The following is a 23,304-nucleotide window of genomic DNA, read 5'->3' as shown; positions in this document are numbered from 1 at the left end:
GCCTTTTCCCTCTGATGGACAGGGCCATGTCAAGGGGTGTGTTTTGACGTGGCTGTGAGCTCAGTGTGCATTCGGCCATCTGTCCTGTTGGTTGTATGGCTTGAGGCTTTGCAGCTCTGGAGCTTGCAGGTTGTCGGATGTGGCCAAGTCGTGGTGCCAAACACGGACCTCCAGGAGATCTTACATGGATTGATATTGCCTGAGACTTCTGTTACCAGTGTTCTTTCCCTCACAGTGAGTGACAGTTGACTATCACCTACCCAGGAGTCTCTCTAAGACTCATGAAAAGTGAAAGCGAAGTCGCTCAGTCATGTGCGACTCTTTGCGACCCCATGGACAGTAGTCTGTCAGGTTCCTTTGTCCATGGAATACTCTAGGCAAGAATACTAGAGTGGGTTGCCATTTCCTTCTCCAGGAGATCTTCCCGACCCAGGGATTGAACCTGGGTCTCCCACTATGTAGGCAGACGCTTTACTGTCTGAGCCACCCTGGAAGTCCTCTAAGACTCATCAGTCAGTCAGTCAGTCAGTTCAGTCGCTCAGTCGTGTCCGACTCTTTGTGAGCCCATGAATTGCAGCACGCCAGGCCTCCCCCTGTCCATCACCAACTCCCGGAGTTTACTCAAACTCGTGTGCATCGAGTCGGTGATGCCATCCAGCCATCTCATCCTCTGTCATCCCCTTCTCCTCCTGCCCCCAATCCCTCCCAGCATCAGGGTCTTTTCCAATGAGTCAGCTCTTCACATGAGGTGGCCAAGTACTGGAGTTTCAGCTTCAGCTTCAGTCCTTCCAATGAACACCCAGGACTGATCTCCTTTAGGATGGACTGGGTGGATCTCCTTGCAGTCCAAGGGACTCTCAAGAGTCTTCTCCAACACCACAGTTCAAAAGCATCAATTCTTCGGCGTTCAGCCTTCTTCACAGTCCAGCTCTCACATCCATACATGACCACTGGAAAAACCATAGCCTTGACCAGATGGACCTTTGTTGGCAAAGTAGTGTCTCTGCTTTTTAATATGCTATCTAGGTTGGTCATAACTTTCCTTCCAAGGAGTAAGCATCTTCTAATTTCACGGCTTCATAGGTGGGTTTAATCCAGGTTTCCATGGAGCTATCACTTTATGCTGGGTACCAGCATGCATGAGACCTTGTGTACATCCTGCAAGGTTTCCCCCAGCCCAGTAGAGCTCCTGCACTCAAGCGCTGCTGGCCTTCAAGGCAAAATGCTCTGGGTGTTCTTCTTTCCGACCCCATACCCTCAGATTGTCTTGGAAGGCTGTTTTGCATGGTAACATCTCTGAGTAGCCTGTGTGGGTTTGATGTCTTTCTGTGTGAGGGTTGTTTTTAGAGTGGACGGCTGCCACTTCTTTTCTCTGTTGGCCATTATCACATTGATAGGAAGCTGACTGATGTTTTGGTGACCAGAGCCTGCACTGAGTATTCAGCAGGGCCTCCTCATTGCTCTGTGATTGTCACTGTCAGAGGTGGGATCTGCTTCCTAGCTGGTGGTGTAGAGGCCCCCAGATCTGTTCCTTAGCTTTTGTGTTTATGATCTGCAGTGCAAGGTAGGAGGGATTGGAGCACTCAAGCTGAAAGGGAAGACACTGTAGCTGATCACCTGTGAGTGTGCTCTGTTGTGTCACCCGTTACTCATTGTGCGAGCTCTCGGATTACTTCCATGGCACTGCTCTCGACCCCACCGCAACTGTGCGTATGCCATCTGTTGGCCCTGGTGTCTCTGAGATTGTTTTCACCAGGCCACCAGCATAGGTCCACTGAAGTCAGGCCCCAGGAATGCAGTAATCATGGGTGTGGATCCGTTGTGGGCACTATGGAGGCAACTCCGACTCTAGCCTGGCCCAGTCCCCACGTGTATGTGCTGAGAAAGTCTACAGCTGCAAAAGCTTGGCTGCGGGAGCACTCACTGGTTGTCTGTTCAGATGTTCTATAGGTGCTGAGTTTATAAGACTGGCCTCGAGAGTGTCAGTTTGCCTTTTGGGCAACTGAGAGGAGAGATTCTAGCTTTTCTTTCTTAGTTGCATATCCCCTAGGGCTTAGCTGTGGCTATAGCCTCCACCTCTTCTGTGGGCCATCCAAAGGGGTCTACTCCCGAGGTGGCCCTGGAACACATGAGTTTGCCTGGATGAGAAGGGAGTACAAAGGCTGTGAGGCAGCTGGGATCGCGGAGCTCTGGTGGCAAGAAAGTGTGGGGACTCTGGCAGCCATAGGCATGAAAGAGTCAGAGTGCTGGGGCCCTTCCCAGCACTTGGCTGCATGCAGGAGCGTGCATGCTCAGGTGTTGATGAGGTGTGTGGGGAAGCTGGCTCTACCTCGTGCCCAGTGGTGGGTTCTCAGGGTAGCCAGCAGCTGTGAGTGTGAGAGAGTGTCCCGGCAGAGGTTCCTCCCAGCGCCCGGCCACAGGTGTGAAAGAGCCAGCCCACCCGGGACCCTTTCCAGCGCCTTACAACTGGTGTGGGAAAGCCAGCCAGCAGGGACCCTTCCTAGTGCCTAGGCGTGGAGAGCAGCCCCCGTGGGCTCTCTTCCTGGTTGCTGGAGAGCGGCAGCTGTGGAGAGAGAGGAGGCAGTGGCAGCTCCCCTTCTGACACATAACAGTGACCCTCCACAGACATTCCTACTTGTGGATTTCCTCACTTCCCACCCCTCAGGCTGTCTCCTCGCAGCAGCCTATAGCAGACCTCTCCCTGGGTTTGCTCCTCAAACCCCAAGTTCTTGCCCCGAGTCCCGTATGCACCGGGAACCCATGTCTCAAGCTGGAGCCCCAGGGCTGTGGCATGGACTGTCTGTGTAGGTCTCACTTTGTCCTGCCTACCACAGACCTGTTCTTGTCCTTTTCTGATAGCCTGTTAAACTCCGCTGCTCTGCCTACTGATCTCTCCACTGGTGAGGGGGCTTCCTGAGATGTGGGACCCGCTCTTCTTTTTTCTCTTCTTTCTTTGGTCCTACCTGGTTCTGCAGGGATCTTTCTTGTCCTTTTGTGTGTCCAGGGTCTTCTGCTAGCATTCAGCCTTTTCTCTGAGAATTGTTCTTTTGTAAATGTGTTCTTGATGCTTTTGTAGGGAGTGATGAACCCCACATCCTCCTAACTCCTCCACCATCTTGACCTCCCCGCCTTTTCTTTCTTTTTAAAATTTAATTGATTTCTTTTTTCTTTCTTTCTTTTTTTTTTGGCCACACCATGCCATGCTATATAGCAAGTGGAATTCCAGTTCTTTGATCAGGGATTGAACCCATGCTCCCTGCAGTGGAAGTGCAGATTCTTAACCACTGGAGAGACTGCCAGGGACATCCCTAATTGATTTCTGCCCTGATCTTTATTTTATTTTATTTTTTCTAGTTCGTTTGAGTTTAATTTGCACTTTTTGTAGTTTCTTAAGATAGAAGCTGAAGTCATTGCTTTGAGACATTTCTGACATTTACTTCAAATGGGTGGTAAAGAGGAAAAAAATACTTCTAAAAAGGCACAAAAATTTTCAATAACTTCTGATTGTTAGTAAGATAAAACCCCACCCTCTTATATTGTTTTTGTTATTGTTTTGGTCATTCTGTGTGACATGCAGGATCTTAGTTTCCTGACCAGAGAGCAAACCGGCACCTCCTGCAGTGGAGTGTGGAGTCTTAACCACCGGCCTGCCAGGGAAGTCCAATTTGTTATTTTAATATCCTTCTAAAAAGAATTTAAATTTAAGATTGTAAACTAAGCATACCTCCTCTTTCATCTAAAGCCTGTTAAAATGATAGTAAAGACATTTTTAAAAGGGAAAAGTTCACAAAAATGAAAAGCTGGGTGGGGAAAAGGCCTTAGTGAACAAACATCATCAAATTTTTGGAAGTTTATGGATAAATAAAACAGAGCAGGATAAGCATTCAGAGAGGAAGCTATAGAGAGCAAGTAGTAATTCTCCTCAGTAAAATCCTGGTAATCACCTTACTTAGAGATGGGAATGAGAAATGAAATTGAAAACAGACAGATTAGGGACATTCTTAGAGGTTCATGACTTCCTGTTCTGAATTCGACGACTTGTTTTCTCAGCAGACGTACTGCTGTTCTTTCTTTGAACTGAGCTGCAGAATTCTTTTCAGTGTTTCTTATACACACATCTTTCTTTTTCTTGGAGTCCATCCTTATTTTGATAGAGTACATTCTCAAACAGTCCATTCAAAAGTACTTTTCTCTTTGATATATTTGGAAATGTTTTTGGAGGACATTTTTGATTGACTCATCGTTTAGGGGTAGTGGCACTACTAAATCCTTAGAAACTTGAATACTTGGAAGTGAGTAAAGTTGATTTTATTTTTCCCTTTGCCCTTATACTTTACTAATAATGAATAGTTGAGAGATTCTCTGCTCAAAATTATTGTCTCCACTATCTGAAAATTGTTTAAATTATTTCCAGCATCCATGGTTATAGATGGGAAAGCCAATGCCAGGCTGATCCTGTTTAATTTAAGCGTTCTTGGAAATTGGTAAAATTTGATTTTGAGTAGATAATGCCAAATATATACATACATGTTTACAAATAAATTTCATGAGATGTTTCATATTATATATTTTAATTTGTATTTTTCAGACAATGAATGATTTTGACTATTTGAAACTACTAGGTAAAGGCACTTTTGGGAAAGTTATTTTGGTTCGAGAGAAGGCAAGTGGAAAATATTATGCTATGAAGATTCTGAAGAAAGAAGTTATTATTGCCAAGGTAATAATACAAGAGTTGATTATAAAATTTTGGTTTATGTTGTCCACATGTCTGTGTGCTCATGCACGCACATGACTAGACTGTAGAAATTCCATTAAATAAGCAAAATGTTGATTATAGGCTACAGCTGCATAATATCTATATATTGATATTTATTTATAGTATTAAAATTTTCAAAATTTTATAATAATCTATTATGTACAATCTTTTATTCTTTTCAGAGGAAATTTTAGTCTGTGTTCGTTTGGGAGAATGTTTTCACTATGTATTTGGGACCTGTGTCACTAATTATACTGGTGATTTTTTTATATTCCCCTAACAATTTGAACTTTTTATTAAAGTAGTGAATAGTATAGATTATTAGCATAGATTATTTATGCTGATAAATTTTATATTGTTGAATGGAAAAGCATCCTTAGTAGATTTGAAACTACTAGAATAATAAAACTAAAATGATCACTACTGTATGTCTACTTAAAGTTTATTACTACACATGGGTACAAACTTTATTTCTGTCATGAGAACTTTTAAGATTTATTTTCCTAGCATCTTTCCAATACACATTACAGTATTATTAACTATTTATCATTCTGTACATTAAATCCCCAGGAATTCTTTATTTCACAACTAGAATTTTGTAGTTTTTTTTAAAAGTATTTATTAAATTGAATTATACTTGGTTTATAATACTGTCTTAGTTTCAGGTTTATAGCTTAGTGATTCAGTTATTTTTTGTGATTATATTCCATATTAAGATTATATTCCATGTTAAGTATAATTCTCTGAGATACACAATAAATCCTTGTTACTTATCTATTTTATGTATAGTAGTTTGAATCTGTTAATCCCATATGCCTAATTAGTCCATCACTTCTGGTAATAAGTTTATTTTCTGTGTTTGTGAGTCTTTCTGTTTTGTTTATAGAATTCATTTAATTTTTTTTAGATTCCTCATAAAAGTGATACAGTATTGGTGTTTCTGTGTCTGACTTACATCACTAAGTATAATGATCTCTAGGTCCTTTCATGTTACTGCAAATGGCATCATTTCATTCTTTTATGGCTGAGTAATATCTCATTGTGTATATGTATGTATGTGTGTTTATATACACATACATATGCCAGATCTTGTTAAATTAATCATCTACTGATGGGTACTGAACTTGTTTCCATGTCTTGCCTGTTGTGAATACTACTGCTGTGAACATTGAGGTGCATGTATTTTTTTAAAATTTATTTATTTTTAACTGGAGAACAATTGCTTTATTGTATTATGTTAGTTTCTGCCATATATCAATATGAACCAGCCATAGGTAAATGTAGTTTGTTTTTTCTGAATATATGCCCAGGAGTGGGATTGGTAGATCATATGGTAGTTGTGTTTTTAGTTTTTTAAGGAACGTCCATACTGTTTGCCATAGTGGCTACACCAAATTTACATTCTCACCAACAGTATAGGAGAGTTCCCTTTTCTCCATATCTTCTCTAGCATTTATTATTTGTAGCCTTTTTGATGATAGTCATTTTGACAAGTGTGAAATGGTACTGAAGTGACAGTGTACTTTGCTGTGATTTTTATTTCCTTTTCTCTAATAATTAGTGAGGGCTTCTTCAGTGGTAAAGAATCTGCATACCAATGCAGGAGACCCACATTCAATCCCTGGGTCACAAGGATCCCCTGGAGGAGAGCATGGCAACCCACTCCAGTATTCTTGCCTGGAAAATCCTGTGGACAGAGGAGTCTGGTGGGCTATAGTCCATGGGGTCGCAAAAGAGTTGGATATGACTTGGCAACTAAACAATAGCAAAAATAATTAGTGACGTTGAGCATCTTCTTTGGAGGAATGTCTTCTGTGCTTCTGCCCACTTTTTAATTAGGTTTTTGTTTTTTTTTAAATTCAGTTCTATGAGCTTCTTGTATATTTTAGATATTAATTCCTTGTCAGTAACATCATTTGAAAATATTTTTCTCCCATTCCATAGGTTTTTCTGTTTTGTTGATGGTTTCCTTTGCTGTGCAAAAAAATTTTAAGTTTGTTTAAGTCCCATTCTTTGTTTTATGTTTGCTTATACTTCTTTTGTTTTCAGAGACTAACCTAAGAAAATACTGCATTAATTTATGTCCAAGAATATTTTGCCTGTGTTCTGGTCAAGGAGTTTAGTTGTGTCATGTCTTATATTTAGGTCTTTGAATCATTTTGAGCTTATTTTTGTATACGGTGTTAGGGAGTTTTCTAATTTTATTGATCTACATGCAGCTGTTTAACTCTCCCATCACCATTTGTTGAAGAAGCTGTCTTTTTTCCATTTTGTATACTTGCCTCCTTTGTCGTGGATTGACTATAGGTACATGGGTTTATTTATGGGCTCTCTATTCTGTACCATTGGGCTATAAATCAGTTTTTGTGCCAGTACCATGCTGTTTTGATTACTGTAGCTCTGTAATATAGTCTGATGTCAGGGAGCATGATATTTCCAGCTCTGTTCTTCCATCTCAAGATTGCTTTGGCAATTCAGGGTCTTTTGTGGTTCCGTATGAATTTTAAGAATATTTGTTCCAGTTCTATGAATAAAGTCATAGGTATTTGGATAAAAATTGCATTACGTCTGTAAATTCCTTTGGGTAGTATGGCCATTTTAATTATATTAATTGTTCCATTCCAAGGGCATGGGATCTTTCCCTTTCATTGTTGAATTGTCTTCAGTTTCCTCTATCAGTGTTTTATAGTTTTCAATGTATAGACTTTTCACCTCCTTGGTATTTTATTTTCTTGATGTGATTTCAAACAGGAATTTTTTTTTTATTTCTTCTTGTTGATATATCATTGTTAGTGTAATGAAAGAGATTTGTTTTATCCTGCTGTCTTGCTGAATTCATTTAGTAGTTCCACTAGTTTTTGTGTAGTGTTAGTGATTTTTGTGGGTTTTGCTGTCTTAAATGATCTTAAATGTCTTAAATGATCAGTCATTGAGAAAGTGAAATTTCAGTGAACATTTGAAGGAAATAAGGAAGCAAACCATTCAAGTATTTGGGAGGGAGAATATTCCTGATAGAGGAAATCACAACCAAAAAAAGCACTGAGGAAGCAGCGTATTTTAAAAATAGCTAGGAATCTAGTCTAGCATGACCTGCATAGAGTAAAAACAGTGGAGAGTTGTTTATGATAGTGGTAGATGCTGTAAGGATATTGGGTTTTACTCATTGTACTGGTCAGCCATTGGAAGTTTTTATACTTTTTTTTTTTTTTTTTTACTATATCATGTATAGTAACATGATATAGTTTTCATTTTAATATCATCACCTTGGCTATACTGTTGAGAATAGACTGTGGAAGCAGGGAGCTTGTTAGGAGTTATCTGCAATAATCCAGACAATTGATTATAGTGGCTTGCATCAGGGTATTAGCAGTGGAGGTGGTAAGATATATTCAGTCTGGGACATATTTTGATGAAGAACCATCAGGATTGCCTGACAGATTGAATGACAGTATGGTGGCTCAATTGGTAAAGAATTCACCTGCAATGCAGGAGACATGGATTCAGTCCCTGGGTTGGGAAGATCTCCTGGAGAAGGAAATGGTAACCCACTCCATTATTCTTGCCTGGGAAATCCAATGGACAGAGGAGCCTGGTGGGCTACAGTTCATGGGCTTGCAAGCATCAGATACAACTTAATGACCAAACAACCACAAGTATGACATCCTTTCTATGCAGAAAAATACATAGATTTCTGACATATGGCTTGTCAAAACAGAGCAAGTACATAACGATCACTTGTAGTCATTGTGGTTGATTAAGAATAAAGATACCAAGGTAAAATCTTTTCTCCCCTCTTCTCCCTGCTTCCCCGCCTCCTTCATCTTCTCCTCTCAGCCTCGTTTATAGCTCTGGATTATTTCTTTTTTAATGCTTTAGATGTCATGTATCTTGATTTCAACCAGCTTCATGAAGTCAGTCTTTAGAGTCTTGTGGTCAAAATGGAGAAAATAATGTGAACAGAGTTAAAGTGTACCTGGTTAAGTTGCTACTGAGTTGTTGAAAATGACCATTGATGTTGGACTTAAATGAGCTCAATCTTGACCTTTTCACCTGCAGTTTGAGCAGTTTGACTTCTGTGAACCTCAGTTACCTCATATAAAATGGGAATAATCAAAGACACCTGCTCAGTTACTACAAGGATTAAAGGAGATGACACTGTTGGTGTCCACAGTCATAGAGATGTTCTGTTTCTCTGTCATCATTTGCTCCTTGTCCACCTCCCGCCAAAAACTTAACTACCAAAAGCAATAAGTGGGGAGAATGAAAAGGAGAATTTTAGACCATGTTTGGTAAAGGGTAGTGATAAATTAGAGAGGATTGGAAAAATGAGTATGAGGAAGACTATTCTTCTGTGTCATGTTTGCAAAAAATCATGAAAAAATCCATTCTCCCTAAGCTGCTTTCTATGAAAGAAATTAGATTTTAAAATTCATTAGTCTTTTGCCATGGATGAATATATATGAAACTAAATTTCGAAAGCTTTTTCATGAAAACATTTTACTTATATACCCAAGCACTCTTTATTTGTAATCATGATCAACAAATGGATTTTTAGAAAAGCATCATATTGTTTTAACCCCTAAGTTTTATCAGTGTTATTTTTAACTTTTTGTTTTGACATGTTGCTTTTAACTGTAATTAAAAATTATTGACATCTGTGTTTACTTTTTAGCTTGTGCATACCTTATCTTCATAGCAGAAACTAATTAGTATGTGAAATACTGTACCATTAAATTTGCATTAAGGAGAAAATTTTAATTTGATCAGATGTAAAGTATGGTAGAAAATACATTTTAATACATAAAATATATGTGCATGGTATTAATTCTGGTTTCATTCTTATAACAAAGAAATACTGTTTTAGCTTTTGCCTACCTACATCTTTACTTGACTCCTTTAATGTGGTTAGGCAGATTACAGAATTTAGGGAAAAAAAATAATCTTTCATGGAACTTACTAAGTGATTTAAAAAATCAACTATTACATATAATGAGCTTGTTTCAACAAAATAGAATGAAATAGCTGCCAGAAATATTAACTGAAGTTCTAGGATATCTTTTCCAAATGGGTTTCATACTTCTCTTTTTTTTAGTCTTTTTCTAGTTTACTGCCTCAGATCACTTAAAATCCTAAAGCATAACTGGTAAATGTTGCCTTCTCTGACTGCATATAAAGTAATACTTCTGCTTTATCCTCTGTTGGAGGCATATAGCTGTTAGTTTTTCACTGTTAATTTTTTATCTCAGAAATATTTCAAACAGTCTTTCTTGCTCCTGGTGCCACTGCAGTCATCCTAGCCATCCTAATTTCACTCTTACACGCAGTTGTCTCCCAATTGATCACCCCTGTTTTTGCTGTGCTTCTGAGACGAGCTTGAGCAAATTTAAAACCAGAAATCAGTGTGTGCCCCGATCCCCAAATCCTACACCATCATGTTACTCAACCTGTGATCTTCCAGTAGCATTAATTTTCCTTCTTTACCCCGCTTTCTCATAAGATCACTTATCAGAATTCATAATTATATCTTAAATTGGATGTCTACCAGTTTGATATGCACCAATGTCTTCTCCACTAGCGTGTCAACTCCATGAGCAAAAGAATCATAGAGTCTTTTTTACAAAAATGACTTTATACTTATACTGTTATTGTTATTTAGTAAGTGCATGTCAAGGATTTCATTTTTTAATCAATGAATTCAATTTTATAGCCCATAAAATAGCCACTTGTATAATCCTTAATCGTGTATTTTGTATCCATTATATGGTTCTCATAAACTTTATCATTCCCTTGTCTTTGTTTTTTCCATTAATGCTGACCACCATCTGACCAACTGGAATGATAGCTCCAGGAGGGCAGGACTTTTGTCTGTGGTGTTCAATATCCTGTCTTCAGTGGATAGAACAATACCCAGAGTATATTTGTTTCATATTTATTGAAAAAATAAATGAGTGAATGAGTGAAAGTTCCACATATGAGACATCTTGGAATTCATTCCTATGATAAACTGTTAAGTTCAACAAACATTTAACAACTACCTACTGTATACTAATCATTATGATAAGCGTGGGTATAGAAATTAGTTCTGATATCATTTATATTTATTATTTTTTCCTAAGATGTTTGGTATTCTAATTAATTTAAAATTTATGGTAGGATATGATGGTGGTTTTCATGTTGTTTGAACATTTAAACCTGGTTCTTATTAACCAAATAAGACTTGAATGATTTCTTACCCATACTTTATTTCACTGGTTTTAAATACTATGTCATTACACTTAATTGAAAAAGACACATGTACCTAGAGCCTATTATACAGAGTGAAGTAAGTCAGAAAGAGAAAGACAAACACCGTATTAATGCATGCGTATGGAACCTAGAAAGATGGTATTGATGATCCTGTGTACAGCAAAAGAGACACAGACGTAAAGAACAGACTTTTGGACTCAGTGGGAGAAGGAGAGGATGGAATGATTTGAGAGAATAGCATTGAAACATATATATTACCATATGTTACTGCAAGTTGGACATATGAAGCAGGGCACCTAAAGCTGGCGCTCTGTGACAACCTGGAGGAGACAGGGTGGGGAGAGAGAGAGGAGGGGAGTTCAGGATGGAGGGGACTCATGTATACCTATGGCCAATTCATATTGATGTATGACAGAAACCATGACAATATTGTAAAGTAATTATCCTCCAAGTAAAATTAATTAATTTTTAAAAAATAATTGGTTTCACTCTCTTGGAATGGCTTTTGGATTTTAGCATCTTTGATCATTCTCTTGCTCGTTTATCTTCTAAGTCTAAATAAGGTCAGATGCTTTTGTAAAGATTAATACAATGTCCTAAAGTTTCCACTTCTTACTTATAATCTTGATTTGCTGGCTGTGTTAATAAATTGATCCAGCAAGGGCTTTGTTCAGGATCTTGGCAGAAGCAGAAACCAGAGATGTTGTGTTAGTTTCAGCATTTATCTCCCTTTCCTTTCTTCTTTAAGATAGTGTTATTTTTGAGATGTGAAACATTTTTCCAGTTCTCCATTTGTTGAAGAAAATCTTCCCTAGTTTACTTTTGATGTCAAGATGAAATTTATGTACAAAATTGAGGAAATATAATTTAGTGTATTTTTGGCTTTAAATATATCCAGATATTGAAAGTGTCCTAAAATAGGCTATGATCTTTTTTTTAATTTCTTCTTTATTTTTCTAAAGAAAAGCATGCCAAAAAGCCACAAAGCAAAAATATACAATTTTATACTGTTTTTATTTCTGAAATGTATAATTTAGAATTAAACCTCTTAATGTGTACTGTGTTCCTCTTTTCAATAACTTATTTTTCTTCTAGGTAGAAGACTTACCAATTCTATGATCTTTACTGAAATATATCCTTTGTATCCCCCTGAATACAATGTAATACAAACATGGAAATATTAACTACTCCATACCTAGCTGTTAACTTACAGGACATTCTCTTCAAGGGGAAAGGCTTACTATTTCATTTTTTGTGTCCCTGGTAATTTTTGCTTATTATTATATCATTATTGATATATTTTGATAAAGTATGACTGAGTTTATACATTATAGCCACCTGATTTAAATCACTAATTTGATTTTTTTATTGTTGTTTTTTTTGGTAGAAGAGAAGCTAAGCAATAAAGGAGCATGTATTTAAAGTCTTTTTCTGTGTCTGGGTTTAATTTCTTCTGGTCTTAGAGAAATAGTGAAATTTTTGTATTATTTGTGCTCGGAGCATATATTAAAGGTTTATTTGCCTTTTTCTTTCGTAGGATGAAGTGGCACACACTTTAACTGAAAGCAGAGTATTAAAGAACACTAGACATCCCTTTTTAACAGTAAGTGACTAGAGGAAAGATGTTATAATCGTAACATTTTATATATAAGGGAGTTACAGCAATTAAGTATGAAAAGTAACATTTTCAGTCACATTTATTTAGGTATGCCATTTTCTTTGATTTGCAAAGTTCTTGTATGTTCCAGGTCCCAATGAAGTGTTTTAAGATTAAGAACAACAGATAGACTTTCAAAAGGAAGAAACTTTTAAGAGTTAGGATTGTTTTACTAATAATTATAATTTTAGTTTTTCCCGAAATAATGCCCATTGCTGATCTTCACAAAATGTGTTTTATATTTCTCATAAATTTTTATTTAAGTGTTCTTACAGGAATAAATAGACTCTTAAGGAACATGAACAATTTATCAATCACACTTACTGTTTCGAAGTGTTCTATTTTGGATACTGTTGTAAAAATGTAGGATTATAATATAACATGTTTTCTTTTTCATTTCAAGTCCCTGAAATATTCCTTCCAGACAAAAGACCGTTTGTGTTTTGTGATGGAATATGTTAATGGGGGAGAGGTGAGTCAAGTATAACCAACACTTGCATTTGCATGGTAGTATTGTTGTTTTTCTAAATTATTTACAAGTTATAGTGTAATAGTTCTCTACTTCTTGATAGAGATTTGATAGCTCTCTACTATTTTAGTAAATGAGAGCTGAATAATTTTTAATGAAATATAATGATCATTTTTTTAACTAGCAATATTTTCTGTATAGGGAAGCATAATCAACTCTTTTCTAAATTTTTTAAATGTAAATTTTACTACAGATAGTGATTTTTAAAATCACGGGTTTTAATTTTGAAAACCAGACATATAGGGTTTATGATGCTTTACATAGTTCTTCTGCAAGTTTTTTGTGAAATTTGTAAAAAATTATTTCACCCATTTTAAACTCAGTTTAACAATAGGCCATAGGTACATTGCGGTTGAGTTTTCTCTTCTACATAGTAGTTAAGAGTAACCTTGACTGTATTTAGATGATTTTTTAGTTTTGAAGGGAAATTCAATCATTTTAGTAGTATATTCACCTTTTCCTTTATTCTTTATCCTTTTCCCTATTTTTCATCAAAATCAATGTGAGGGGAAAATGTAGTTTACTGGAAATATTTCACATTGTGAGTATTCTGGAATTTAATTCTTAAATAGCGGCGTGTATCTCACAGACTTTAAAATAGTCTTATTACCTGAAAGAAAAGAAGAAGGAGAGGGAAGGAAGAGGGGAGGAAAAGAGGGAGGGAGGGAGAGGGAAGGAGGAAGATGAAGAAATAAGGGAAGGAGGGAAAGAGAGGGAGGAAGGAAGGAGGGAAAGAGGTAAGGAAAGAAGAAGCAATTATCCTCTATAGCATGTTTTCTCCTATTGAATTATCTGACTTACAAGAATTAGTGCATTGCAAAAAATTCATTCATTCATTTGGTAAACACATTTTGAGTACCTTGGCAGTGTGAGTTTATCAAAATGTGTTAAGAGTATATAATTTATCTTATAACTGTATTATAAATTAGAATATAGTAAAAGATTTAAGTGTTAATAAATTCATAAAAGGAAATTTGTTATGAATGGATCTAGTGTTTAGGTTAGGCTTAATGAAATTCCAACAGGGGAACTGATTTGAGAGGATATTTCAGGCAGAGAGAATGATTTGAGCAAAATCACTGGTAGGCAGGTACAGAGGAACAAGTTGAGTAGTTAGAATTTAGTAATCCAGGCATTCTGAACTGGACCCTTGTCAGATGTCTGAGAAAATAAAAAGAAAATGGGTGTCATAGAATTATATAGGATTGATCTGTCTTAAGAGTTCAATGTGGGTAGAAAAGCATTTGGTTGGGATCACGGAGAATTAATATGTGTGGTGAACTTATGAAGAGTGTGTTAAGAGTAAAATTATAAATTTGGTTTTAAAAAGCTTTTTCCTAAGGTTCCAAGAAATATGTATGTGGAAATACCACAGAGAATAAATATGGCTTAGAATATGGATACAGATTTGGAAGCCATTCCCATAAAGGTTGTAATTTAAGTTATGGAGGTGAATATTTCCTATTTTATAGGAAATTTAAATTGGTGAAGTCTCTATGTTAGTATCTATCAAAATTAAAAATGCACATATTCTGGAACCCAGCAATTTCACTTCTAGGAGTCTACTTAGATATTCATGCAGTGAAATACTTTATATTCATTAAAAAGAATGATGTTACCCAGTATGGGCTGAGACAATGCAGTTTCTAAGATATGTTGTGAAATAAGAAAAGCAAGATGCAGACAGAATATAAAGTATGCTACTGTCATGTTAAAGTAAGACCATATATGTGTGCATATATGTCTGTGTGTACATTGACTACCTCTGAATTATGTACTGGACATTAGTGCTTACCTTCAGGAAGGCAAACTGAATCACTGGGGGAAAGATGGGAGGAAGTCTCATTTTTCACTTTATTCTTGGGCATCTTTTGTATTTTGTATCGAAGGTGTATATTAAAGTTGAAGGAAGAAAGATAGGTAGGCAGATGGATGGATGACCAGTGGAGAGAATATTATATAGGGAAATGATAAACTGCAGGCAAAAAGTTGGAGAAGCACTTTTAAATTATAGAAATACTCTTAGACAGTATCATGTGTTTGTATCTATCATAAAAATTAGCACATTGCTTTATAATTATTTACTTATCTGTCCTTCCTACTAGGCTCAAAGCTCCCTAAAGACTTACCCACTGGTATAACCCTGGCACCTAACTCACTACCTGACACATAGTAGGAACTTGACACTTACTGGATGTTTTGAATGAGCAAATAAGCAAATAGATGAAAGTTTTCCCTCCAGGAACAGGGATGAAATAAGTTAGCAAAAGTGGTAAACTAGAGGGGACATCCCTGGTGGCCCAGTGGTTAAGACTCTGTCTTCCAATTAAGGGACACAGGTTCAGTTCCTTCTTGGGGAACTAGGATCCCACATACCATAAGGCAACTAAACCCACGTGCGCCAACTGAGGCTTGAAGCAGCCAAATAAATGAATTAAAAAAAAAAACTGGTAAAATAGGAACTACTGAGATGTAGGAAGTAAAATAGAGAGTAATGTGGTACATAGGTTCTTTAGAAAAAATGCTTAAAATGTATTTTCAGGAGAACCTATTTTTTTGTGTATTTATAAAATATTTATTTATTGAGAATGAGCAGTGTACTCTGGTAGATAAGTGGGTGTAGAGATCTGGATTAAGCATAGCTCTTACTTTAAAAGAGTTTATGGTCTAGTGGGGAAGATAAGGTATAAAATATATACTAAGTGTAAAAGTGATATTTATCTCTGGTATCAGAAGTATATAGATTAAGGACCATGGGACTTCATAGGAAAGAAGGAAGAGTTTTAGATGGTGGGATGAAGGGAAGCTGCCTGGAAGCTTAGTAGAAGGAGCTAGTTGTCACTCGTACTTCTGTTCTAAACCTTGAGTACATAGACAATTAATCAATTGATGATTGTTAAAATTTTTTTTTCTTACACAGAAGCAGATTTTCAAGCTAGCCAGATGGTTTTCTTACTCATTGAAATGCCTACACTATTTCTCTTGTTTGGCATTTCTTTTCCTTTTTCAGAACTTCTGTTTTAGATATGTGCTATAGATAAAAACTAAATTATTTTATGTATTGAAGCAGGTACACTTTTATATGGTAATGTAATTTTACATGCATGTATAGTAACTATAGAATTGCCATAAATATAAAAAATGGAAATAAAACTATATTTACATGATTTTTGAAAAAATGAAAGTTTTATATGTGTACTCTCTCAGTTTTTTTATTCTTTTAGGTTATCAAATACGCTTTTAAATTCATTTTATGCATTTTAAGTATACTTTAAAATGTGCTTTATAAACACATACAAATAGTTTTTTATTTAATTCTTGGAACTTGATGGGGTTATTTCAGTTTTTAAGTTTTTCTGAGAAGCAAATCTGTACTCAGTGTATGCTTATGGTGACATTTTATTTTGGTGAATTGTTAGTACTCACCCAAATGGCACCATCCTCAAATCTCTTCTGTCCAGTGATTGCTGTGAGATAGGCTTCTTTAGTGGACCCATTGAAGTTAATTAGTAACTAGCTGAGTTTTCACTCAGTTCAGTTCAGTTCAGTTGCTCAGTCGTGTCTGACTCTTTGAACATTCATACTTATTGTCTGATGATTTTCAACTAGCTGTAGTATTCTTCTAGCCTATATTTTGGAATGTTTATTTTGAAATGTAAGTACAGCAGCTGAGACATTTCTTTATACTTTCTTCACATTTTTGTGAATGTTTGAACTTCTTTCAGCCTAATAGATGGCACAATAGTTTAGCATGCTTGTGGCTATGCTTGTATATTCCTATATTTGCAAATATTGTTTAAAGTGCTACATAATCTTGGTGGGAATAGATTATGAGAGAAATACTGGTTGTGAACAATCCTTATAGGCGTGTCAATACAGTGGAGTCACATCATAATTTATATGAATTCAAAGAAGTAGGCTTAGCAACAGATAACATAGATAGGAATGAAGGAGGGGTGAGGGAGGGGAAGAAAGGAGTGGAAAGGTAGCAAGGAAGAAAATGGTGATTCTGCCATTCCTCTTGCTAAGCATATTCAGAGTAACCTCAATATGAGAGAGAAATTGCTGTTCTTTTACTCCACATCAGTTTCTACTTGCCATACTTGGAGATTCATGGGATAGAAATTCTAGTGCTTAAAAATGCATAGTTTTTATAAAATATTGTCATTAAGTGAATTGTAAGTATGGATGGTCCTCCAAAGAAACTAGTATTTCAGTGCTAGAGGAAAAACTGTGCTGGCTTAAATATGTTGAGGCAGCAAATTTGGTCTTCAGTGTAATGCCTTCCTAAGGAATTTCCAAGGGTGGTTTTGGTTTATTTGATGGTTTATATGTTAAGTTCAGAACCCACTCCAGTATAATCCATTTGCCTATTAAATATTTAATGGGCAATTACAATGAATTGGACACCAGAGGATGTAGAAATAAGGGAAATACGGTACTTTCCTTGAAAAGATGAGTATCTAATTGCAGACAAGAAAATATACATATTCAGTGTCATTATTGCCATGAAAACACTGGTTGTCGTGGGATACAGAGAATGTGGATTTGAATCAGTCCAAAAGGAAGAGAAAGGAAGGGGGAGAATGGCATGGTCAGAAACACTTCTTCAAGTACTTGGCTGAGCTAAGTCTTAACTGTGACTGTAAGTTACATAAGTAAGGAAGAGAGGGAGAGAAAATAGAATGTTTAGAATATGGGAGCTCATGCAAGCTCTTCCCTACCTCCCCAGATGTAGCATGGTATGAATGACGCACAGAGTCCTGCAGAGAAAAGCCAGAAGAATGTGACCAGGTAGTTAGGGTCATGTTAGGCCAGATCTCTCCCAAGTAATTTAGATTTTATCCTGAATGCAGTGAAGCATCATGGAAGGATTTCTTATGAAATGTTTTAGAAGGAAGACTTTGGTAATGGTATGAGGCTTGTATTGGAAAAGATAAAATTGGATGCAGAGGAACAGTTTTAGAAGCTACTGCAGGTGGAAGGTTTAGGTAACCTGTTCAAAAAATGGTAGGTTGTTAACTGAGGCAATATTAATGAGAAGGAATCAAATTCTAAATGCTGTTCAGGTGTAGGATTTCTGGGATTTAATGACTGAAAGGAAAAAAAGGAAAACATCACACAGTTTCCTGTTTGCTACTTGGAGAATTTGTGTGGGTACTTGGCTATTTGTAAAATCAGGGAACAGTAAAAGGAATGATTTCTGAGTTGATCATCCTGTATGTGAGGTGCCTCAAGGGAATCTGCAGGAGGTGGGAGAGTTAGGTCAGAGATACAAACAGAGTTCAGCAGCAATGTTGAAACCAAGGAAGGGAAGATGTCCAGTATGAGAATAGTGTGTAGTTCGAAAGATAAATGGCTAAGATGGTGCCTGAAGATACCGACATTGGATACATTGGTGCGAAGAGAAGCCTAAGGACGATACTGGGTAGAAGCAGCCGACAAGAGAAGCCTTAGAAGTTCAGTTCAGTTCAGTTCAGTTGCTCAGTCGTGTCCAACTCTTTGCAACTCCATGGACGGGGACTGCAGCATGCCAGGCTTCCCTGTCCATCACCAACTCCTGGAGCTTACTCAAACTTATGTCCATCAAGTTGATGCAAGTTGGTGATGCCATCCAACGATCTCATCCTCTGTCGTCCCTTTCTCCTCCCACCTTCAATCTTTCCCAGCATAAGGTCTTTCCAGTGAGTCAGTTCTTTGCATCAGGTGGTCAAAGTATTGGAGTTTCAGGTTCAGCATCAGTCTTTCCAATGAATATTCATGACTGATTTCCTTTAGGATAGACTGGTTGGATCTCCCTGCAGTCCAAGAGACTCAAGAGTCTTCTCCAACACCACAGTCCCCACAGTTCAAAAGCATTACAGTTTTGAACACCACAGTTCAAAAGTATCAATTCTTTGGTGCTCAGCTGTCTTTATATAAAGCCTTAGAAGTTAAGGGAAGTATATTGAGTATAAGAGTAAAGATACACAACTGAAAGTTAGCAGTTGAATTCATTGGATTTGACCTCTACTACTAGTTCCACTGGAGAAGGGATAGGCTACCCACTCCAGTGTTCTTGGGCTTCCCTTGTGACTCAGCTGGTAAAGAATCTGCCTGCAAAGCAAGAGACCTGGGTTCGATCTCTGGGTTGGGAAGATCCCCTAGAGAAGGGAAAGGTTACCCAGGACTGTATAGTTATGGGGTCACAAAGAGTCGGACATGACTTAGCGACTTTCACTAATTCCTAAGCAGAATAACCATGAATTCTTTTTTTATGGCTTGATGAATGTTATGTACCTTGACTATATAAGGGTTGGTTTGGAGCTCAGTAGAACAAAGTTATGATGGTTCAGTGCAACCGTCTACTTTGGTAGACAGTAAATCAGCACATGGAGAACTGATTATAAAAGCACTCTAATAATGTGACCCATCGCACTGCTGCTAACATATCCAAGCCACTCTCTTTTTGTAGCTTGTGTGGGTGTATGTGTGTATGCGCACTCAATCGTGTCTGACTCTTTGCAACCCCATGGACCATAGCCCACAAGGCTTCTCTGTCCATGGGCTTTTCCAGGCAAGAATACTGGAGTGGGTTGCCATTTCCTTCTCCAGGGGATCTTCCTGACTCAGGGATCAAACCCATGTCTCTTGTATCTTCTGCACTGCCAGATGGGTTCTTTACCAGCTGTAGCTTAGGTATTATCAAATTTATATGAGAAGCAGAAAAATATTGTTGGGGGGTGGGGGAAGAGGAGAGTAAACTGAAAACTGTTTAGTTTGATTTAGAATGTCTTTACTTAGAACCCTTTCCCCAAATCCTTACTCGTGGCCTTATTTCTTTCAGGTCTGTAAAACAAACCTCTATAAATCCTTCTCCAGGCTAAAATCTCCTGGAGATTGATACGAGATTGATTAGTAGGGAAAGAAAAATGATTACATAGAAATGTTAGTCATCTGATAAATTTTTCACATTCTTCTATATTCTTTATCTGGGTACAAATGAAGCTAACATTTTCAGTTGTTTACTATTTCTGTCCATATTTTAGCTCATTGTACACTCTATAGTAAGCCCTTTGATAAAATTCATTTTATTTTTTGCATATGACTTCTAGTTTCATGCCAATCTTGAGAGTCTCTCATACTTATTTTAGATTCTCATTATCTTGGTGGCGTATTGTCTTCAATGATCTCATTTTAAATTCACATGAGACAGAAGTGCCAGCAGTCAGCATGCTAGATCTACTTACTAATTTATGGAGGTGTGATTTGGGTGACTTTTAAATTAAAAGTATCATTTCATATTCATAGTGATTTTTAAAAGTTTTCTAAGTTTACAGATGTACGAATATCTATATTGTCAGGAGTCTGACAAGTAACTTCTTTGCTAACCATTTTAGTTATTAGTATTTTTATCAGAATTCTATTGTTTTCATTCAGAGCTTTTCTAAAAAGTATCAAGCCAAGAAGGATGCATTATAATATTCACATTAGTACATAAAGTTCAGGCAAAATACCTTTGGGAGTGTTTTTTGCTGTGTGATTTTATGTTTCAGGGCTGCTGCGCTGTGCTTAGTCGCTCAGTCGTGTCTGACTCTCTGTGACCCCATGAATTGTAGCCCACCAGGCTCCTCTGTCCATGAAACTCTGCAGGCAAGAATACTGGAGTGGGTTGCCATGGCCTCCTCCAGGCGATCTTCCCAACCCAGGGACTGAACCCAGGTCTCCCGCACTGTAGGCAGATTCTTTACCATCTGAGCCACCAGGGAAGCCCATATTTCAATGATAAATTCCCCAAGTTCATTAAACCAGTATATCTCTGCTTGTGAAGTAATAATCCAAAGACTTGTCTAGCCTCAACATCTAAGTTGCTTACTTTTGTATGTGGAACATCAGATGAAGTGGCTGAAGCTCCTGGAGCTGACTGGGCATTTATCTGTTTTCACAGTTTTTCTCCTTGTGGTTTTGGCACAGGATGGCAATTTCAATGTAGTCACACTTTTTGCACAAAGGTAGGATCACCCCAGAGTGAACATTTCAAGAGAGTGAAAACAGAAGGCACAATATGTGTATAAATTGGAAACTTGGAAGGAGAAAAAAAAAAAGGACAGTGTAGCAAAATAATATTTAAATATTTAAAACTATAATATCAAAACACAGTGTATAGTCATTTGTGTTCTGTGTCTTACACTTAACATAATAGTTTAAAAATTCATCAATATTGTTGCATATATCAGGAGTTTATTCTTTTTATGGTCTTATGTGGATATATTATAATATATTTATATAATCTTTAGTAAATATTTGATTTTCTTGCAGTTTGGGGCTATTATGAAAAAATTTCATGTGAATATTCCAGTACAAATCTTTGTGTGGATGTATAGTTTCAGTTGCCTTGGGTGAATATCTAGGAACACAATTTCTGTGTCATTTGGTATGTTCAACTTCATAAGAAACTGCCAAATTGTACCATTTTGCATTTCTAGGATATTATTTAACATCATTGCCACACTTGGCGTGGTTAGTCTTTCTTATTTACCTCTTCTTTTGGATGTGTAATGGCATCTTTCAGTTTTAATTTGAATTTCCTGAATTATTAATGGTATTGAACATGCATTCCTGTGCTGATTTGCCATGTTGTGTCTTCTTTATTGAAGTATCTGTTAAAATCTTTGGTCCATGTTTTGATTGGGTTTCTTAATATTGAGTAGTCAGACTTCTTTATACTGTTTGCAAGTACTTTATCATATATATGTTTTGCAAGTAGTTTCTCCCAGTCTGTGTTCTGCCGTTTCATTTTTTAGTGGGGAATTTTTTCTCTGTGTTTATTTTTACTTAAATCCATTTTTTAGAAGTCATATTGTTCATATGTAATTTATATTCAGTAAAATTTACCAATTTAAAGTGTATAAATTAGTGAGTTTTGACAAATGTGTTGTTTACCAATACCACAATCATGATATAGAACAGTTCTATCATTGTAACAAGTCCTTCATACTCCTTTACAGTCAGTTTCTACCATCACCTCCTATCCTTCTAACCACTGATGTGCTATCTTACTTACAAGTATGTTTTGAAGCACAAAACTTTTAAATTAGATGAAATACAATTTATCAGTGTTTTTCTTTCGTGGTTTACAGATACGGGATTTAATTTAAAACACCTTTTCCTAACCCAACTTTGTTAAGATTTACACCTATGTTTCTTCTAGAAATGTTAGTAGTTTTTAGAATTATATTTAGTCTGTAATCCACTTCAAGTTAATTTTTGTTTATGGTATTAAAGAATCAAGGTTCATTTTTTTTTTGCAATTGGATATTTAATTGAAAAAATATTTGTTGAAAATAGGATTGCGTTAAGGCAGTATGTGATTTTAAGTCTATGTTAAATAGGAACAGATCTTGTGGGGCAAAATATACCTTGTAGTTCCTCCAGTAAATAAGCTTGTATCTGATTAGGATGGATGATTTCAGACATATAAACCGATAAGCACAGATTTTTTTTGTCCTTTTATAGTTAAGAGTATATAAACATTCTGGACAGTTTTGCAAAGTTCAATAAAATTACATATAAATAAATCAGACACAGTTTCATTCAGTAGCATCATGATTTGAAATACTTAAGCATGAAATGATTTCTCATGACTTGACCCCCAGATATTTGTTACAGTTTTATTCCTAAGCTCAAAATTTAAAGTACTAACTCTCTGCCCTTTAAAAAAAAAAATTGGGCTGTTGACTTCTAATTTTTCTCTCATGGTTAAAATTCATTTAAAACAATTTAGTGAGTCGAGAAATTCTTTTTACTTGTAGCGGTATCTTGCCTGCCTCATATTTTTCCTGATTAACTTCTTCATAATTTCTCGATAAAGAGGCAAAAGAGAAAAGACTCCAGGGACTGATCTTTTCTGCTGGTGCAGATGGGTGACTCAGTGCATCAACTCAGGTGTTCTGGGCTTTCTTGGTATGTTGTTGTTACATATTGGCAAGAACTTCAGGTCTTGAAAGACTTCTATAAGTCTACAATAAACCTTGGTTTAGGGATAGAGTAAACGAAGAAGTGGGCTTCCCTGGTGGCCCATTGGTAAAGAACCTGCCTGCCAATGCAAGAGTCATGGGTTTGATCCCTGGGTCG

At 36.7% G+C, this 23,304-nt stretch overlaps 1 protein-coding gene across 3 annotated transcripts in view; it reads left to right on the top strand.

Moving 5' to 3' along the window:
* AKT3 (AKT serine/threonine kinase 3) overlaps positions 1 to 23,304 on the top strand; it is a 272,836-nt gene that overhangs the window by 175,966 nt on the left and 73,566 nt on the right. For all 3 annotated transcript variants that reach the window (XM_043486077.1, XM_043486076.1, XM_043486079.1), the window contains 3 exons: positions 4,589 to 4,720; positions 12,543 to 12,608; positions 13,066 to 13,134. In XM_043486077.1, coding sequence (XP_043342012.1) covers positions 4,589 to 4,720; positions 12,543 to 12,608; positions 13,066 to 13,134 — 267 coding nt within the window. The remainder of the gene's footprint in view (positions 1 to 4,588; positions 4,721 to 12,542; positions 12,609 to 13,065; positions 13,135 to 23,304) is intronic.

This window comes from Cervus canadensis, chromosome 13 (assembly GCF_019320065.1).
Source record: "Cervus canadensis isolate Bull #8, Minnesota chromosome 13, ASM1932006v1, whole genome shotgun sequence".
Taxonomy (NCBI): Eukaryota; Metazoa; Chordata; class Mammalia; order Artiodactyla; family Cervidae; genus Cervus; species Cervus canadensis.
The sequence above is the reverse complement of the archived record's forward strand: the minus strand, read 5'-3'. Positions and strand labels throughout refer to the sequence as shown.